The 18,866-nt window shown below is 37.2% G+C and overlaps 3 protein-coding genes across 4 annotated transcripts in view; 1 reads left to right on the top strand and 2 right to left on the bottom strand.

The window, feature by feature from the left end:
• The window catches only part of trmt10b (tRNA methyltransferase 10B), a 50,150-nt gene extending 33,941 nt beyond the window's left edge, over positions 1 to 16,209 (bottom strand). Inside the window, exons 1-8 of one of the 2 annotated variants that reach the window (XM_079605402.1) lie at positions 15,722 to 16,209; positions 15,540 to 15,645; positions 11,270 to 11,397; positions 11,032 to 11,184; positions 10,851 to 10,929; positions 9,779 to 9,846; positions 9,567 to 9,690; positions 8,458 to 9,474 (exon numbers count right to left, since the gene is read on the bottom strand). In XM_079605402.1, coding sequence (XP_079461528.1) covers positions 9,338 to 9,474; positions 9,567 to 9,690; positions 9,779 to 9,846; positions 10,851 to 10,929; positions 11,032 to 11,184; positions 11,270 to 11,397; positions 15,540 to 15,645; positions 15,722 to 15,868 — 942 coding nt within the window. In that variant the 5' untranslated portion in view covers positions 15,869 to 16,209 and the 3' untranslated portion in view covers positions 8,458 to 9,337. Of the gene's footprint in view, positions 1 to 8,457; positions 9,475 to 9,566; positions 9,691 to 9,778; positions 9,847 to 10,850; positions 10,930 to 11,031; positions 11,185 to 11,269; positions 11,398 to 15,539; positions 15,646 to 15,721 lie in introns of those variants that run through there. The other variant, XM_079605403.1, reaches the window with a different exon arrangement.
• LOC306994675 (aerolysin-like protein) lies at positions 4,026 to 4,970 on the top strand (the record flags this gene model as incomplete). Its single annotated transcript, XM_079605401.1, has 1 exon — positions 4,026 to 4,970. One exon carries the CDS (start codon positions 4,026 to 4,028, stop codon positions 4,968 to 4,970), a length of 945 nt encoding a protein of 314 aa, XP_079461527.1.
• A 2,027-nt stretch (positions 16,210 to 18,236) lies between the features above and the next one.
• The window catches only part of cxcl19 (chemokine (C-X-C motif) ligand 19), a 1,992-nt gene continuing 1,362 nt past the window's right edge, over positions 18,237 to 18,866 (bottom strand). Inside the window, exon 3 of the mRNA XM_079605410.1 lies at positions 18,237 to 18,643. Within this exon, the coding sequence (XP_079461536.1) occupies positions 18,535 to 18,643 (109 nt within the window). The 3' untranslated portion in view covers positions 18,237 to 18,534. The remainder of the gene's footprint in view (positions 18,644 to 18,866) is intronic.

The raw sequence follows: 18,866 nt of genomic DNA, 5'->3' as shown, positions 1-18,866 counted from the left end.
AGATTGGACAGGATTCACAGATACACTGTTGGTCTGTCAAAAAATGACTGTACAATGTCATTGCGATATAAGGAAAAAGACTGTCACACATATACTGTATGTACGTGTGTGTGTTTTACATTATGTCTCTATCAAGTATATTTACTGTATAATGTAAATTGCAAGTAGACTGCTGTAATATAGCATTACAGTAAGTCTACAGTTTATGGTATACAGTACAGTATGTGAACACTGTCTGATTACACACCTGTTTTGTCTACAAACGCTTGAATGATTGAGGACATACATGGTTGTTTTCCAAACATTCGGCTGCACAATTCGACCGCCTCTGCCATAAGGTTATGACTGAGAACATTATCTACAATAGTGGCCCTTATTTCTTCAGAAACACACAATCTTGGCCTGTTCTACCTCTTCCTCAGTTTTACCTCTGTACCCTTCCACCACACATACTTACTCCTCTTCTTCTTCTTCTCGGCTGTTCTTCGGTTGTTCTTCCATTCTCAGAGTGTGTAACGTGTTGTGCTCTGTCTATTATGCTTCCCAAATGAGATGCACTCTGATCTATTATAGAGAACTGGATGATCATTGATTGATCTAATGCTTTACATTCCCCTTCATTAGTGAAATTCAGAATTCACCTCTGCAATTCAACAAAATGTAAATGTAAATTCAGGACAAAAAAAATCTAATAGAATTGCATAGAAAATGTATTGACAGTTTATGACAACTATTTCATCCATTCTGCATTAATGACTTATGGAACTAATGCCTGTATGTTTTGAGGGGTAAGACTATTCAACAGAGAACCAGTATAATACATTTTGATCAACATGACATAAGAAATTAATAATGTAAGAAACAGCAGACACTTGTAGCCTACATCAATTGCATGAATGTAACAAAGCATTTGCAATTTGTTCAAATGAATGATTGATTTTTATGATGTGCACAAGTGACTAGATAATGTGGAGGTTGAACAATAATTTTTGTTGTGATCTGAGAAATGCACCAAAGTGACTGAGAAAAACTGTAAAATAATATGATATAATTAGAATGTTTGCTGTGCTCTCCTCTATATAATATACTATAATATAAAGATAATGTTTGATGTAACTGCTCTCCTATATATAACATATATATAAAGAGAATGTTTGCTGTTCCTGGTTTCCTCTATATAATATAGGCTAAAGAGAATGTGTTGCTCTGTGTGTGTGACTGTGTTCTCCTGCTCGTGCGGTGGGTGGGGGAGGGGCGGCGGCCGCTCAGGGACATCGCGGATGAAAGAGAACGGCAGAACGCAAAGTAGGAGAAAACACTTAAAACAAATAAACTCACTCATAAAAGCAAGCGATTTAGCACGTTTTCATTTTGTGGCTTGTGTATTTTTATTAAACAAACTCAGATGAATAAATCATCACACTCATATTGACAGATTTAAGCAGTTTGCCCCGCTTTTGGAAGGAAATATGTACTTTTTAAATTCACATGACTTAATCTGTATGTCCCTTCCCCGCTTCAAACTCGTTCCTACATGATTAATAAACTCCTATGTTACTGTTCGTGCTGTAGTCACGGTGACGCGGGGAAGCGCGATCTTCACACACACACACACACACAGAGAGCAGAGACTGATGCGAGAGCAAAACGCGAGGATTAAAAGTAAAAAAAAAACATGCTCATATAAGTCATGAGAGGTCCTGCTGCTCAGGGCAATTGAGTCTATTTTTATTTAAATACTAATTATTGGGAATTTTCTATAATTTTATGTGGATTATCTGTCAATTCAGATCATAATCATGATCGTTTTTGCCTCCGCCATGTTTGTTGATGACGTGTTGGCCTCTGATTGGTCAGATCATCAAGTCCCGCTTTTGTAGTGCTCTGATTGGTCAGAATCCCCGAAGTGTGTATCTTTTCCGGAAGTGCAGTACTCCTAGAGGGCGCTGTGTTATACACACTTTAGTGGGGGGGCATACACACTTCACATACACAAATCACTTAAAAGTGATTTTTTGGGACAAGTGAGATTTTAAGTCTGGACACCATTTTAGAGTATGCTGAATGCCATTATATAGTCAAACAAATGAGGACATACAAAATGTCCTAAATTTTTTAGGTGGTCCTCAGTTTACTGGTGTGTATCCTGGTGAATGTACCCAAAAGGGACATAAGCACACACACACACACACACACACACACACACACACACATACACAGTGGTTTTGACCAAAGGGATAGGATACATTTAGGATTCAGAAGCATTTTAATGTTATTCCTGCAAGAAAAATAAATGTTAGTTATGATTAATTAAAAAATCCAAAAGCCTTTCCCACCAAAGCCGAAGTTGTTCTGACTGGTTTGGTGGGTAATGTCGGGATGATGTAGACTGAGGGGAGAGATACCTAGCTAACACCTCTTACGCCGGCATTGCCCCATAGCCTAATACCAATGAATAGTGAGATGTTTGTGCACTATACACTCGATAAGAGACTGGTTTCTTATACGATCTCAACACCTCGGTGTGGAGAGTCCTCAGCATCTCCTGCATCGATGCTAAAAACATTTAACTCCTCAGAGCTGAATAATTGTAGCACTGGTGACACACTCGGGGAACCACAGCGTGTGCTTCCAAACCCTGAGAGAAGGCCCTGGATCTAGTTAAGGCAGAAATAAGGCTTGGTCCGACTCTAACCCCGCTGCTAAATCCATTTGCAATCCCCATTACCTGAATCACCGCTGTGCCTCGGCAGCAGTGTATATATATATATATATATATATATATATATATATATATATATATATATATATATATATATGCTTTGTCCTGAGACAGACAACACCAAATAAGACACACAATTTCACAGATAGAGCTTACTGAAGACACAGAAGCTAGCGTTGCACTTTTTAGGCATGTGTTATAGTTTACTAGTTTGTGACGTCACCCGCCTCTGACGTCCCCTCACACCATTGGACTGATTTCACACATGCTTCATGATTTTATCACGCAGAGCGTTCCCACAGCATTTCTCGATGTAGCGCAAGTTCCCTTGAAAGGGAAAATCATGTACAGCATGTACACATGCATGTGGAGAATTTTATCCTACGTTTGGGGAAACAAACAAACAAAGTTTCTCAGTTGATCTTCTCTGAGCTTCAATTCGGTGTTCAAATCTCCAAATTGCCCCAACACACCTGCCCGGAAGATTCTAGATAACCATGAATATTTTTATTATCTGGTTCAGGTTTGGACCCTGGACTAAAGTTACAGTTAGTGATTGACTCGGGTGTGTTTTAGGATCTGCCTGTCCCCTTTGGAGCTGTATTTAAGCAGCAGTCTGACCAAACACATCTCACTTTTCCAGCTTTGACCAGACGAGCTGATTTTAAGAAGAAATTCGAACTGCTGTCATCCATGTAAGTATACTTTCACTCAAGGGCACTTGATTCAAGATGTAGCTAACAGTTTCTAATACTTTGCATGAGATTATCCAACCCAATTTTCTGGCACTGAGTGTCTATAGTACAAGTTCATGTTTTCATTTGGCGTGCTCTTTTTACCAAAAAAAAGTCATATTTTACGTGCATTTAGGCCTATGCAAAATTAATCCATTGACTTTCACTAGGATAGATACTTTATTAATCCTTCTCAGGAAACTAGATGATGGATTTTGTTGGCAGGTTAAGACGGGATTTAGATTTTTTTTTTTAAATACTGTAAGGGAATACTAATATTTTTTATGTTTTAAAAGCTATTACAATTATGACAATTATATGATAATGTTTTTGGTGAGTATATGATGTAATAATTTTCTCATAATGTAAAATGTATTACATTATGAGCTCGATTTTATTACATTTTGAGAAAATTATTACATTATGAACATTTTATTACAATAATATTGTAATAATGATTATGTTATGTGCAGTTATTACATTATGACTTGCTACACACTGCAAATAAAGTATTCAGCTGATGCTAATACTAATCTGTGATATTATTTATAGATCAATTCAATTCAAAGATGTCCAAACCAACAACTATTCTTCAAATTGGTGGAAGGGGAGGTCATGCATTTTCATTTACTGGTCAGAGTAACGGTGCCAGTTTAGAGAAGATCTGGGTTTGGGTGGGAGGATCGCAGGTGAAGGCTGTCAGGGTTTGGCTTTCAGACGGGAGAAGTGAAACCTTTGGAAAACCAGCCGGAGATCATCAAGAGTACACGTTCCAGCCTGGTGAGTGCTTCACCTCACTGTCCCTGTGGGACAACGGAGAGGGAAAACGTCTTGGAGCCATTAAATTCAAGACCAACAAGGGTGGAGATTTCTTTGCCAAGATGAAAAGGGGTTTAAAAACAAAACATCCCATTGATGTCGGCTCTGGATATTGTTTGGGAATTGAAGGAAGATCTGGTTCAGACATTGACAACATGGGATTCATGTTTATCAATGCAGTTCAGTCAACAGTTCTCACCAATGTCAACTATCCCACTATCAACCAACTGATACCAAAGGTGATAGTGGAAGAAATCAAATCCATCTCTTACAGGAACAACTCTTCCGTCACCCAGAAACAAAAAGTTGACACCTCAAAGAAAGTGACCAAACAATCTTCATGGTCTGTGAGTGCAAGCTTTTCATCAACATTTAAAATGGAAGTGAAGGCTGGGGTTCCAGGGATTGTAGAAGTTACTGCAGGATTCAGTGCCACTGTTGGATCAACAAGCACTTACAGTCAGACAAAGACAGAAGAGAGGACCGAAACTCTGTCTACCGATATAGATGTGCCACCAGGGAAGAAGGTGAAGGTTGTCATCACCATTGGAAGAGCCACTTTTGACCTGCCTTACACTGGCACAGTGCAGATCACCTGCAAGAACGGCAGTGTGCTGCAGTATGACACCAAGGGCACATACAAAGGCACCACTTACACTGATATCAAAGTGAACACTAAAGAATCTGCTCTGTGATGTCAAGACAGATTGCACATGTAACACAAATTATCTTTGATTACATCTAATTTTGTCAACCATGTATCAGTTGCTTTAAATTTTGGTTTGGTTGTTCAGGGAAAATATATAGCCTATATTTATATTCAATATTTGTTGTTTTCAAATAATCTTGATATGATACCAATACATAAATATTTAGATAGGTTCATACTTTGTGTTATCACTTTAAAATAATCTCTAGAAACAGATTCTGTAATAATGTGTTTAAAATGACATGTAATGAAAAAAATAATAAAACAATTTATTAAATAAACCCTGTGTTACAAGCAATGTTCCCTCTAATTATTTTCTTGCTGAGCAGAACTTTTCTCTTTTCTCTATTCTCAGGTTGTTCAATAATTGTTTACAGTCCTGTTAACTTTGTAATTCTTTACCAATACATTTTTGTTATTAATAATTATCATGCAGAACAGTAAATTACTAATAGTTTAATATAGTAATATGAATAAAAAATTTAAGCAGTTACACTAAGATGGTTTGGGATATAGGTTTTTGTACAGTCAAGTATTGGCTACAGACCGCCTAAAACATATATATATTGAATTAGATGATAAAAACAGGCTAAAAAGACAAACAAACTTCAGTGTTTTCTTATTTTAATAACAAGTTAACTTTTTTTCTAGAGATACTTAGCAGACTGTCCTTACTCAATGGCTGGATGTCTAAGTGGTGTCAGCAGAATAAAATAGGGTTCATAGACAATTGGAAAAGTTTTTGGGGCAGACCTGACCTGTTGAAAAGAGATGGTATTCATCCCTATTGGGCTGGTAATATGGCACTTAGTCTTAAAGTTGATCCTTGACAAAAGCCGCCTTTCGACTATCTCCGACAAACGACGGACCAGAAGTCATTCATTTCCAATGGAGAGTAGTACAGGATTTGTGTAGAGTTCCGATCATATGCGTATAAATGATTAAGATGTGTTGAAATATTTGAACTTCTGTGGCTAGACTGTATGGGAACCAGGTCCGGTTGGGCCAATACGGGCAACTAGGAAGACCTGCTTCTTGACCTCCCTGACTTTGCAAAGTGTCTATGCGAGTAGGCTCACTGGGGCAAAACATATTTGCAAAGATTTGAGCGCAAGGCATGCTGCTAACAACTCGAGGCAGTTCTAGGGGAACTATTGTCACCTGGTGCGTTGCCATGCCCATCTCGGGACTCGGCCGTGAAGCCAGTGCTGACCCGGCCTCATATGAAGCAATCCGAGCGGCGTTACTGCAGATCCCATATGCTCCAGGAGCCTCTGAAAAAGATTCAGGATGTCTGGTTGACCGAGTCCAACTCCATTCCAAGAAAAGAGATCCTGTGCACGGGGAAGAGTTTACTCTTTTCCCAGTTGACCCGCAGCCCCAACTGGCTGAGGTGATTGAGCACCATGTCCCTGTGTTCGCACAACTGCTCTCTCGACCGAGGCAAGATGAGCCAGTAGTCAAGATAGTTGAGGATGCGAATGCCGTGCTCTCTCAGCGGAACAAGCCTCCGCAACCTTTGTGAAGACACAGGGTGACAGGGACGGCCCAAAGGGGAGGACTTTGTACTGATATACCCGCCCCTCAAACACAAAGCGTAGGAACGGTCTGTGTCAAGGGAGAATCGAGACATGAAAGTATGTGTCATTGAGGTCGATCGCTGCAAAGCAATCTCGGCGACAGATACATCCGAAGATGCGTTTCTGCATTACCATTTTGAACGGGAGCCTGTGAAGATTGGCTGTAACCCACCACCTTTCTTGAATACAATGAAGTAGGTGCAATAAAACTCAAAATTAAAAAGGTCTGCGATCTCCGTCCGTAAGGCAGGAGCACCCTCTTCCCACACTTAGGTGAACTGAATGCCCCTTATGCCGGGTGAACTGAATCGCATAGGAAGCGCTTGCCAAATCCAAAAGACCATTCAAGCGGGGTCAGAGGAACTATAAACGTACCTGTAGTGGGGCAGTGAGGTGAAACGCAGGGACCCAACTCGGAAGGCATAGCGTCCCGAAGTGGGGTCTGCAACACTTACATTGTTCCACGGTTGGGCAGAGGGGGCGTGAAGAGGCTTCCTCGTGATCTCGAAGTACACATCACTGCCCGCTGGCGACAGAAGAGGGGGCTGAGGGTGGCAAGGCATAGCGTCGCACACCACCAACCTTACCCTCTTGGGACCCAGAGATAGATGAAGCTGCTCTTTACTAAGAATTTGGGTAACCCTGGCTGTGATGCCAGTGGGTGAACAGAAATTTGACTCAACAATTGATTCTCTGCCCGGCCCTCCTCCAGGGGAAGATTACCTCCGTCCATCTCCGGGTCGCCCGTCTCAGGGGTGGTATTTCACCAACCGCTTGGAGGAATTAACAGCGGCTGAGACGGGTGGCATCGTCTTCCTGCGGGAGGCTCGATATCACAGAGCTGGCTGTGCCGGAGTTTTTTTTTTGCCTCAGGGGACCGACGGCCTTGGCGACCAGCAGACTGCGACCTGCTTCTGGACTGCGGAGAACTGCTGGGCACAGTCCTCAACAAGAAGGGAGCATCGAGAAAGTGCACTTTGACAACATCTCGCACGTCTAGAAGGTTTAGTCGGGGCGCTTCTGGACCACCAAGGTGGACATAGTCTAGCCGAGGGCCTGCGCTGTGACTTTCATCACGGTCAGTCACCGTGCACACTTCCTGCATCAACCCTGGCTTAGAACTACCCTCGTGCATTGGACTCGTAGACTTGCAGGGTCGCCATTGCATGCATGGCAGAGACGGCCTGTCTAGCAGCACTGTAAGCCCTGCTGCCCCCTGGTATGACTCCACCAGGTAGCAGCACTTTGTGGGCATGTACCGCAACTGCACGCTCCATCTGGGGAATCCCCACAAACCCCCTGACCGCCCCACTATCGAGGGTAGAGAGAGAGGAAAAAACATTTTACACAGATTTTGGCATCTTTGGCGTTCCATATTATATAAAGCTGAGCTTTGACTGACAGTGTTTTCATTTTCGTCTGTGTCAGTCAGTAAAGAAAGTTTCCTAAACATAGGGTCAACTGATATTTAGCCTATTTGTTTCATGAATCGTTTTCTTAGACAAGTTAATTTACTGAAGGCTACGAACACTAGGTAAATAAATAGATAAAATGTATTCACAATACGTACAAATTCATTATTAATCTTATGCCTAATATGATGAAAACGTCTTCGTTATTGTTTCTTGTCCCCTCACATTGACAGTTACTAATTATTACAATACACAAATCACATAAATTATATAGGCCTATTTTCAACTCAAAATGGCGAAATTACACAAAAGTTTATTCGTTTGCATCCCTGATTATTTTTTGCTGGTCGTTTAACATTTCTATAATAAAACAGCTGTTAAAAATTAAATGTTTAGTTTAGCTCTTCTACTTACATATTACAAGGTTACACAGTGATGTCTATAACAGAATTACATCATCTTTTTCTTTTTTTTTTTTTTTACATTAATCCATGTAACAACATATATTTAGACACAAAAATAACCTATTTGGTGTCAAACCAATAGTTTTCTTTGGTGAGTAACATATTTACATGCATGGTGCATAATGGGGCTTTTTTATATAAATATGAAAGTTTGGGCATTTAAGTTAAATAAGTACAATCTACAACAGACTTTGATGATGGTTCCGGGAAGATTTGTGCAGTTATAAATATCAGCCACTAGGTCGCGCTGATGCTCAAACTACTTGATAAACGTGTTTTTAGTCAAGAGTAGTTTTTAAAAAGATACTGGACTAATGTAACATTACACCCCCAGTTTCACAGACATGACTTCAGTCTAGTTCCAGACTAAAATTAATGTTTGAGCTGTTTTACTAATTGTAAAATAAACTAATTGAGCCATTGTTTTTTTTTTCTAAGGCATGTTTATAAAAGCTACTTTGAACTAAGGCTTAATCTAAGCCCTGTCTGTGAAACCAGGCATGTATGATATTAACATAAATAATACAATTTAACTGCGTGTAAGTTTGACGTTGAAAGACAGCTCTGACAAAGATGAACAAGGAGATGCCACTGTTATCACTTGTAATGTGATCCATGTCACATTGAAAAAGAAGAAGTAAAAAAAAGAAGGGAGACATTAAACTGCATATCAGTGATATGATCCAGTGGCTTTAATGCAGACAAAATATCCCATCAGTTCAGTTTTTGACTGTGCAGAAACCATCCTTGAGAGCATATTAACATAAATAAAACATGAAACAAAAGATGCAGTGAAGTATTTTGAATCTTACTGATTCAAGTGACTTCAGTCAGACATTATGTTATCTAATATAGATGACTGTGTAGACACACCGTGCACACTGTAAATGGCTCTGTCTACATCTCTTCCTGAGAGTTTATCACGTCTGTAGATGCTGCCGAGGCCAACATGTAACCTTTTCCAGGAGGAATACCAGCGACGAGTGCTTTAGTCCAATCTTTGGTGTCCCGAAATGTCAGTAGGATTTCAAACACTGAAACACAACAGTACACAGTCAATCACACACTCGGGATGAGGAGGATTATGATTGCAGCATGCAGAAACAGAGTCAGAGAAAGCGAAGACCTTGGTTGATGGCTAGGATTTTGGAGTGGAAGTTTTTGGGGTTTGGTTTCTTCACCATGTACTCGTCAATCGGAAGCCGCGCCATGCGAATGCCAAACTCTTTCGCCCTTGTGAAGCTTATTTTCTAAAAGAAAGCAGTGAGATCTTGTTTAGTTCAGCTCTTTCTACACTATGAAATCTTTCATCAATAAATCCACCAGCATGAGTCTCACCTTCTGTATGGTTTCATCCACTAAACCTCCAAGGATATAAACTTTATCTTCCTCCACATATTCCAAAGCTAACAGGGACAGTCAGTCATGATCAATTTATGCAGAATTAAAATGAAAAGAAAAAAATTACTTATTGCAGCATTCACATTGGTTTTTATCTGAACTGTTTTACTTAATATCAAAATGATATAATATATTTTGACCCTTAATATTATCTATTACTATGAGTGAGACAGTATATTCAATGAGGAAAAATGGCAGTTATTGTTAACTAAAATTACAACTATTAAAAATTGTTTTCTGTAATAAAAAAGTTAATATAAAAATAGTATAAAATATAAATATTAGATGTAAAAAACAAACTTAAATCAAAAAATAGGAATGTTTTACTACCATAATATGATGCATTTATGAGTGAAATAGTATATTAAATTAGGAAATTGGAAGCTGAATTAAAATAAAACATAATTATCAGTTGAAAAACTAAAACTTAAAGTAATAATAATAATAAAAAAACGTTGTCTTGGCAAACTAACTGACCATTTTTTAGGATTACATTTTTGTGTGAAAGGGATTTGTGTTAAATGCAAGCAAGTAAGATGTTTCATATTACATTACACACCTGGGCAAAAATAAAAAAATATTTTAAATAATAATAAAATATATAAATAATTAAATCCTCCACGCTTCACTGCGCTAGAGATGCATTTATTATTATATTTCTCAGCAGATTTTCAAAGACATCGCTCAGGTTTCATTGTCATTCATCACTACATATTCTGCCAAAAACGTAATTCTGTCTTTGATGTTTGATGAGACACCAATGGCTTCTTAAGAAGTGAATTTAGCAATTTAATACAATTAAAAACTTAAGTGTTCAGCCATTTTGGGCTTTGCTCATTTTTTCTGCCCAGGAGTGTAAATATTATTACCGGTACATTTTGATAAAAAAAAACAAAAAAAAACACATTCATACTAGTGTGCACCAATAAATCGTACACAATAAAACCAGGAAAGTGCATTAAAACGTAAATATGGTGCATTTGTTTTCATGATGACAACTAATATGAACCTTCACTTGCGTCTGGGGTTAAATATATCACATCTTCAGAGGGAAACAGATGAAACCAGCTCTCCTCCGTCACATCAATCTGCGGGACACAGAGAGTATCATTATTACTGTATATCATGCCTATGCTTCGGTTTGTACTATTGAAGGTTAGGCGAGGATCAGTTTAGGAATCCTTTCTAACCAGATAATTCAGGAAGCCTTCATTCATCCGAACACACTCCTTATACAGCAGACTGTCCTCTTTGAATTCTGTCAGGAAAACGTGGAACGGCTGTAGGGATTTCTTATTGGATCCGTAGAGGCGCCTGATCTGACCTGCAAGACGACTGATTTCCTACGGGATAAAAGTGTGATTATGAAATCCCACACTTGTTATCTAGAAATCAACCTGTCAAACTGTGTTTATGTGTGAATCTGACTTTGTCTGTCAGGCGGTCGGTCATGCTGAGGTCGACACACAGACGCAGTCCTGCTGCTCTGGCCTCCTCCAGTCTCTCTTTGGTAATGGCTTTAATGACGCGTTTACTGAGCTGCCGCTCATTCACATCTGCAACACACACATCCAATCAATTAGAAAACACTCTTGGTTCCAGATCATGATGCAATATCCTCTCGAGACCCAGGAATAGGCAGTTTTCCTCAGCAGAGATCATTATATTTTAGCGAATTTCTCTGAATGTCACAGTTTTAAGTCTGGATGTCCTGTATAGAGCACATTCAGGACTCTTTATGGGCACTCTTATGGAAATATGATAATATTTTGTAATTATCATTTAAATTTGTTTGTCAGAAATCAACATCTCAGGAAAATGTTATGGGGTTTCAAATCAGAATATGACTTTCTGTTACGAAACAGGGCATTAATATCATACATGTCCTCTTTATAAGACATCAGGACTTAAATCATGAGGCATTTTGGGAGACACAAATTATACATAAATATTCTTATGAATTATGAGATATTATTAAACATCTTTCTTCAATAACACAAATGCAAATTAGATACAGAGCAAGTACAGTACAGTAGATGCATTGCATAGAATGGGAATGGCATTTATGGCCATGTTTACACACATATTGCATACAGTAAAATGGTAGATCAAATAATTCTGTTATATCTTTCATTACATAGTTGAAAATCATAATTTTCCTTTTTCCATTTGTTTCTTATTTCCATTTGGAATTTCCATTCTATTTGTTTCTTAACCCATTCAGACCCTGCGTCCATTACAATGGACATCACATGTCAACCCCCTCTTTTTTTTACTTCTGGAGCATTTCCCCTAGTTTAAAGCCTGCAGTCCATGAGATTGGACGTTTGTCATCCAATCAAATGGCAGTAAAGCTCTGCATGTAGTAATTATATAAAAAAAACACTACATTGAAGAGACGCATGGCAGCACTCCACTCCAAACACCAGAAGCAAGCAACATTTTCTATGGTTTATTTACATTTTTTATATATGTTTGCCAGTATTTCATAGTTTGTATGTAAAATAGAAAGATTGAACTTATTAATTAAAGTTAAAAATCGATTGTAGAATTGCATGTTTTAAATCAGGATTTTTTCAAATGTGTCTGTCCATTAGAATGTACAGTGGGTTCAAAAGCCTGTCACCGAAATCACATTCCAGTAACTGAAGTCCAGTAATGCTGATTGAAATTTCTTATATAAAAAAATCTATATCGCAGTACTGATACATTTTTGAAACTTTTTCATATGCAGAATATACAGTTATGAAGTGCTTGAACATATAGCTGATGGAAATATGTCAGATGTTGACTTTATGTGGAGTGATGAGGAAGATGAAGATATAATAAAAATCCGTATTTAAAACTTTATAAAGTAAAATGACTAGCTTCCGGCCAAATGAACATACGGATTTGACTTAAATCTAAAGCGTAACTTGAATATTAACATTTTTCTTACACAAATGCATCGCTTCGATTCAGAAGGCCTTTATTACCCACCCCCACCCCCACCCACCCAGAGCCGCGTGGAGCACTTTTATGATGGATGGATGCACTTTTATGGACTTTCAAAACAGAAACAACCATTCATCGCCATTATAAAGCTTGGAAGCCAGGACATTTTGTAATATAACTCAGATTGTATTCGTCTGAAAGAAGAATGTCATATACACCTAGAATGGCTTGAGGGTGAGTAAATAATGAGCTAATTTTAATTTTTGGGTGAACAATCTCTTTATAGGTATAAAACATCCAAAAATTATATTTTTCATCACTTACTCACCCTCTTGTTGTTCCAAACCTGTATGAGGTTCTTTATTCTGCTGAACACAAAATATGATATTTTAAAGATTGTCGGTAAGACAGTTGACAGTAGCCATTGACTTCCATAGTATTTTTTCCTACTATAGCCTATATTTTCCTAATAACTACATATTATATTATTTATATATAATATAATATTATCATTATTAGTAATTATTTAGAAAATTATAATAATATTTAGCAGTAATGTATCAATATAGATATTACAGTACAATACCGTATAATTAATTACAGCAGACCAAATTATGAAATACAGTAAAAATACAGTAATGTACTATTTGTAGGGGTGTAACGGTACACAAAAATCACGGTTCGGTACGTACCTCGGTTTTAAAGTCACGGTTCGGTTTATTTTCGGTACAGTAAGGGAAAGAAATGCAAACATTAAACTGCAGGTTGTTTATTACTATAAACTTTTTTTTAACAGTTTGTTTACACTTTTTTAAACACTTTTTAATAAAATATAATAACATATATATAAAATAAAAAAAGAAAGAAAATAAGAAATAAAATACTGCTGCAAAGTTCTCCACTAAATAAAATACTCTCAGTCTCAAACCAATATCCCATAATAAAATATAATGAAAAATATAAATAAATAACTATGATTACAGTGCAGCATTACCAATCCCAGCTTGTAGGCCTGCTCATATTTAAAAATTAAGGCTGGGAATCGATAACAAAAATGAACTAATTAATTGCACAATTTGCTGTTATAAATTGCAATTCCTCAAATATATATATAACTATACCAGCTCAGCAAATAGAAGTGTACAACTGAGAAATTTCACCTTATTTGAGCGGACTTTGCTTTTCCAGTGCGTGATCGGTACATGATTGGAGTGTTTGGGCCGTTATAACGACAGAGCAGAACGCGCAGCGCAAACACGGACTCGAACATTGAGCAGAGAGCGCAGCGAGCCCACACACACACACACACACGGAACGGAGAGTGCGGCGGCGCACGCAGAGCGGAAAAGCTTTTTTTCGCCCTGCAGTCTATTTCATTGGTTTAGGTTACAGTGACGACGGGTAAAACACTGGTAAAACTTTAGAATCAGCTGCAGGGCGGGATTTGCGCTGAACGCGGAGACTTCCGCCACTTAATATGTTCGTGTGGAAACACGAAAATGTACCTATGTTCCGCACACAAAATATTGCATTCAGTCATTCGGTACACACGTGCACCGAACCGAAAGCCCTGTACCGAAACGGTTCGGTACGAATACACGTACCGTTACACCCCTAACTATTTGGTAGTTTACAGTACTGATCTTGTGTACTGTAAAGTGAAATACAGTACAGTTACTGGAAATCGAAATACATTAACTTGCTGGCAACCATGCTGCCAGTAATGTTCTGTAAAAATACAAGAAAATCGTTAACAGAGAAATTGTTTCAAAGATGCACACAGGAAATTACTCTTATGTGAATGCATTGATTGATTCCTAGGTTTATTTTGTTATAAATAAACAAATGTGCGATCAATAAAGCAAAAACCTTACAATTAAAGTTGAAATGTTGTAATGTTCAAGTTTTTGATCTAAAAAAAAGAAAGATGCACAAATAAAATGACTCTAACATGACCATATTGATTGATTCTAAGACATTAAGTTTGTTACAAACAATGTGCAATCTGTAAAACAAAAACCTCAAAATTAAAGTTGAAATGGTATACTGTTGAAATGTTTTTGACCTTGAGAAAAAGCTTTAAGTATATACCAACAATTTTTAAGTTTATTATTTAATTTTATGTTGGTACATTTTTGTGAGGTACACCTGTTTTGACCTGACGTCCATTGAAATGGACAAAAAAAATTACAATTAAAGGCAAACATTTTTTTAATTTTTTTTATTTGGTCTCATTTATAGAAGCCTCATGAGCTGTGAAAATTTACTTTTATATTTTTCAGAAACTTTAAACATAATTCAGGTCTGAAAAACGTTGTAAAATGTCAAATATGGATATTTTTCATACTCATACTCATTGCTTTGCTTCAGAAGGCCTTTATTAACCCCCAGAGCCGTGTGGAGCACTTTTATCATGGACAGATGCACTTGGACTTCGAAATAGAAACAGCCATTATAAAGCTTAGAGCCAATACATTTTTTAATACAACTCTAATTGTATTCGCCTGAAAGAAGAATGTCATATCCACCTATAATGACATGAGGATGAGTAAATCATGGGCTAATTTTCATTTTTGGGTGAACTATCCCTTTAAAATAAATGTGAAAAATTGTGAGTTTATGATATTTGACGTGTAGCCTACGAACGGGGCATAAAATAACTGATTTAATATGTATATGATAATTGACGCTTATGATAGGGACATGAACATGTACATAAATTTGATCCTGTTAGGTAACTTATATCAAATTAAGGCCAGGTCACCTTTATTTAGTCTGTTGAGCTTCTTTCTTTGTTTCTCCTCTTTTCTTTTTCTCCTTTTCACCTCCAGGTTTCTCTCCCAGTTACGCTGCTTGCGTGTGACATTTTTCTGTAGAAGTAGTACAATAAGTGACACAATGTCTGTAAATTAATATTCTGTCTCAATATTATGACTCATCTCTTACAGAGCACGAGGTTTCCTCTCTGTCGGCGCACGCGGGCTCGAGCGCCACATCGATGCGCAGAAACTCCAGTAAACCTGCGACCGCAGCGTCGTTCAGTTTCGACGCTCCGTCAGAGTAACAGCAGCTCTCGTGTAACGCTTCTTCCATCTGTTTTATGTCTAAAAGTCAGATGAATGTATATCCCCCACAAAGCAACGACAAACACATCTATTATAACTGTATGGCAGGAGAAAATGAGAACCACGGATATACTAATAAAGTGAAAGTTAGCTGCTATGCTGCTAAAGATCGTCTCCTCCGACAAACTGAAAGAGGAAGTAACAAATAACTGATATACATTATATCTATAAACACATAAGAAGATACAGCGATCCTGAAAAACTTTTTATAGAACCTGTAAACGACATAAACAGCACAACTGCGAATGTTTTCAACTCGAGAGAGACGGGCGCGCTGTTATGACGTAACGACCACGCTGTTGCTACGACGCATTTTGCAGGAAAGCATACAATATTATACATTTCATTTTAGTTTTTGCTAAATATACATCATACATAAATATAAGCACAGTAAAACCAACCTTAGTTTTTGGATCTAGAAAAATAAATTCAAATATAGGCCCATAGTTCTGACTGCACATTTTCAAGCCACATTATATTGTTTAATATAGTTATTAAACCTATATTAAGACTGTATATAGCCTATAGGCTATATACGGTCTTATTTTATTCTTGTGTGATCATTTGACGTGTATGTATTTATTTCTGAACATCTAAATAAGTTTTTCATTTTTGTATTTTTTAATTACTTCTGTAAATCAAATGAACATTGATTTTTACTGTTATTTTAGTCAAATGTCATATTCGCTGGAACAAATTTAGTAACCAAAGGCTCATATTGAGTGTTTTCCGGATATTAAATCACGCATATCCACATTCAAACTGTCCAGCAAGTGTTACGTGTTGATGTTTTGTTTGTTTACATGTTTTTGTACATTACTTTTTACATTATTTTACATTTTATTTATTCATATATTTGTACCGTTATATTTCACTGGTATAATTTTTAAAAAAGAAGAAGAGAAAATGTTGAGTATCATTATTTAATTTTTTACCAGATGCTAAAGGGACTTGTGTTGTATAAACCCTAATAAAAAAATCCAGACATACAAGCTATTGAGTTTATTACAGAAGTCTTTTCTGATAAGTGTGTTTGTTGAGAAATCCACATGTGATCAAAAGGGACTTTTTATGTGTTTCTTTGTTTAAAATAAAACCTTATTAATTCTCCAAACCAGCATCAAATGTGTGTCATCCAGACAGACACGGAGCTGCTGTAAAAACAAAACCTTGCCAACGGTATCTCATTGTCTATATTATAATAAATTAATGTAAACATAAAAACAAACAATGTGGACAGAATTGCGCTTGTAAGCATTTCTTATTTTGGACAGACGTGTTTTTGCGAACAGGAAGCTGTGGGTTGTTGTGAAGCTGGCGGTTTTGTGAAGGACGAAGTGTGGTAATATTCATATCTGCTGAATTCTGTTAAATCCTAAAAAACAAATCAAATCAAATTGATATCAGGCCTGTCATGTGAAAGTCATGTACAGGACTCAAACAAACAGATTTTCCTGCTAAATGTTCTCAACTTTCTCACGAGCTACAAATGCACAACTTACAGATGAGCCTTATCGCTAATGTCTCTGGAGAATTATACATTTTGGGGGAATCAAACTGATTCATAAATATTCATTTTCTGTGGCATCTGTGATAAATAAAATCCCAGGAGAGCAGTTGGATTTATTTATCAAGTGAACTGTCAATATCTTATATGATAGGACAGCCTGTATTAAATATGTTTGGATAATTAATGAATGAGGCTCATGATTTAGGGATTGGGTCTCATTTAAACTTTTGGACATTAAAGGCAAATTCTGATGGACTGAAACCATACATTGTGAAATTTGGGATGCAAAAAAATCTCCTATTATCAATTTTATAAACAGTTGTGCTGTTGAGTAGAAGCTCATTATTAACCATGTGAAAAGCAGCACTCGGGTCTAAAAGAATAAGTCCTGAATAACTCGCAGATAGTTTAAAACCTTTATCAAGGCCTTTTCTGATCTGTGGTTTGCAAGGAAGCCAGACTGAAATGTTTCATTAAGATTATTGGTGTAATTGAGCTGTTTGGGGGCTATTTTTAACAAGAAATGGAAGATTAGAGATTGCTCTGTGTACTGAGCACAGAAGAACAATTGCAGTTTTAAAAATTTGTGGGAAACCTCCTTTGCTGTAGGGACTGATTTAAGATATTCAGGATGTCTGGTAATCATCACTTCATAACTGTTTTGATAAGCGGGAAATGTGTTGAGAAAGCATCTTGAGGAATTCATAAGTAATATGACCTGTGTAAGTGTATTGGGGCTGACAGCTAAGAAGTGGGACACATTTCATTGCAATAGACTAGCTGGGGAGTTGGAGACCTTACAAGTTCAAGAAAAGTGAGCAGAATTGATTTGATAAAAGAAAGGATTTATTAAAAAAACATATTCCACAACTTAACACTGAAAACTGATTGCACAATGAAAACAATGAATAGATGCAGTGTAACCGACTGTGTCTTTAGCACAGCATTTGGTTCATGGTGTCTGGAAATCATCAAACTGGACAAACAAATATCAATCAAAATGAGGAGCTCAGAATGCAAAAAGATTATTTTGCAAGAACTGGGATTTAAGTGCTCTGTGCCAAAACACAGTGAGCTAAAGTGTCTTGTGAGTAGTGAGAAGGAAAGCAATATTTAAATGTCTTCTACGCTTTCTTGGCCACTCGCTCTTTTTTCTCAATGAAGAGAATGAGTCTTTTAACCCATGGTGTCCTGGTGTTTAGGCAGATCTTTTCTCCACTTGACAAACCAGCACTGAAAAGAAAGAAGAAAAAAGATTTATGTAGAAGATACAGTATAAGTTGGAGTCGGTAAAACACTTTTGTTCAACATGGACACATTCAATTTATAAATTCATACACACATCGTTTCAAAGCAGCTTTACAGAAAGTACAAGAGTACTTTACACAAGAGTCTATATTACAATTTAGAGATCTGTAAATCACAGTTAATCACAGTACAAAATCACAGTTAGCCA

Source organism: Phoxinus phoxinus (assembly GCF_949152265.1).
Source record: "Phoxinus phoxinus genome assembly, chromosome: 2".
Lineage (NCBI taxonomy): Eukaryota > Metazoa > Chordata > Actinopteri > Cypriniformes > Leuciscidae > Phoxinus > Phoxinus phoxinus.
This window is presented reverse-complemented; position numbering and strand designations above follow the sequence as displayed.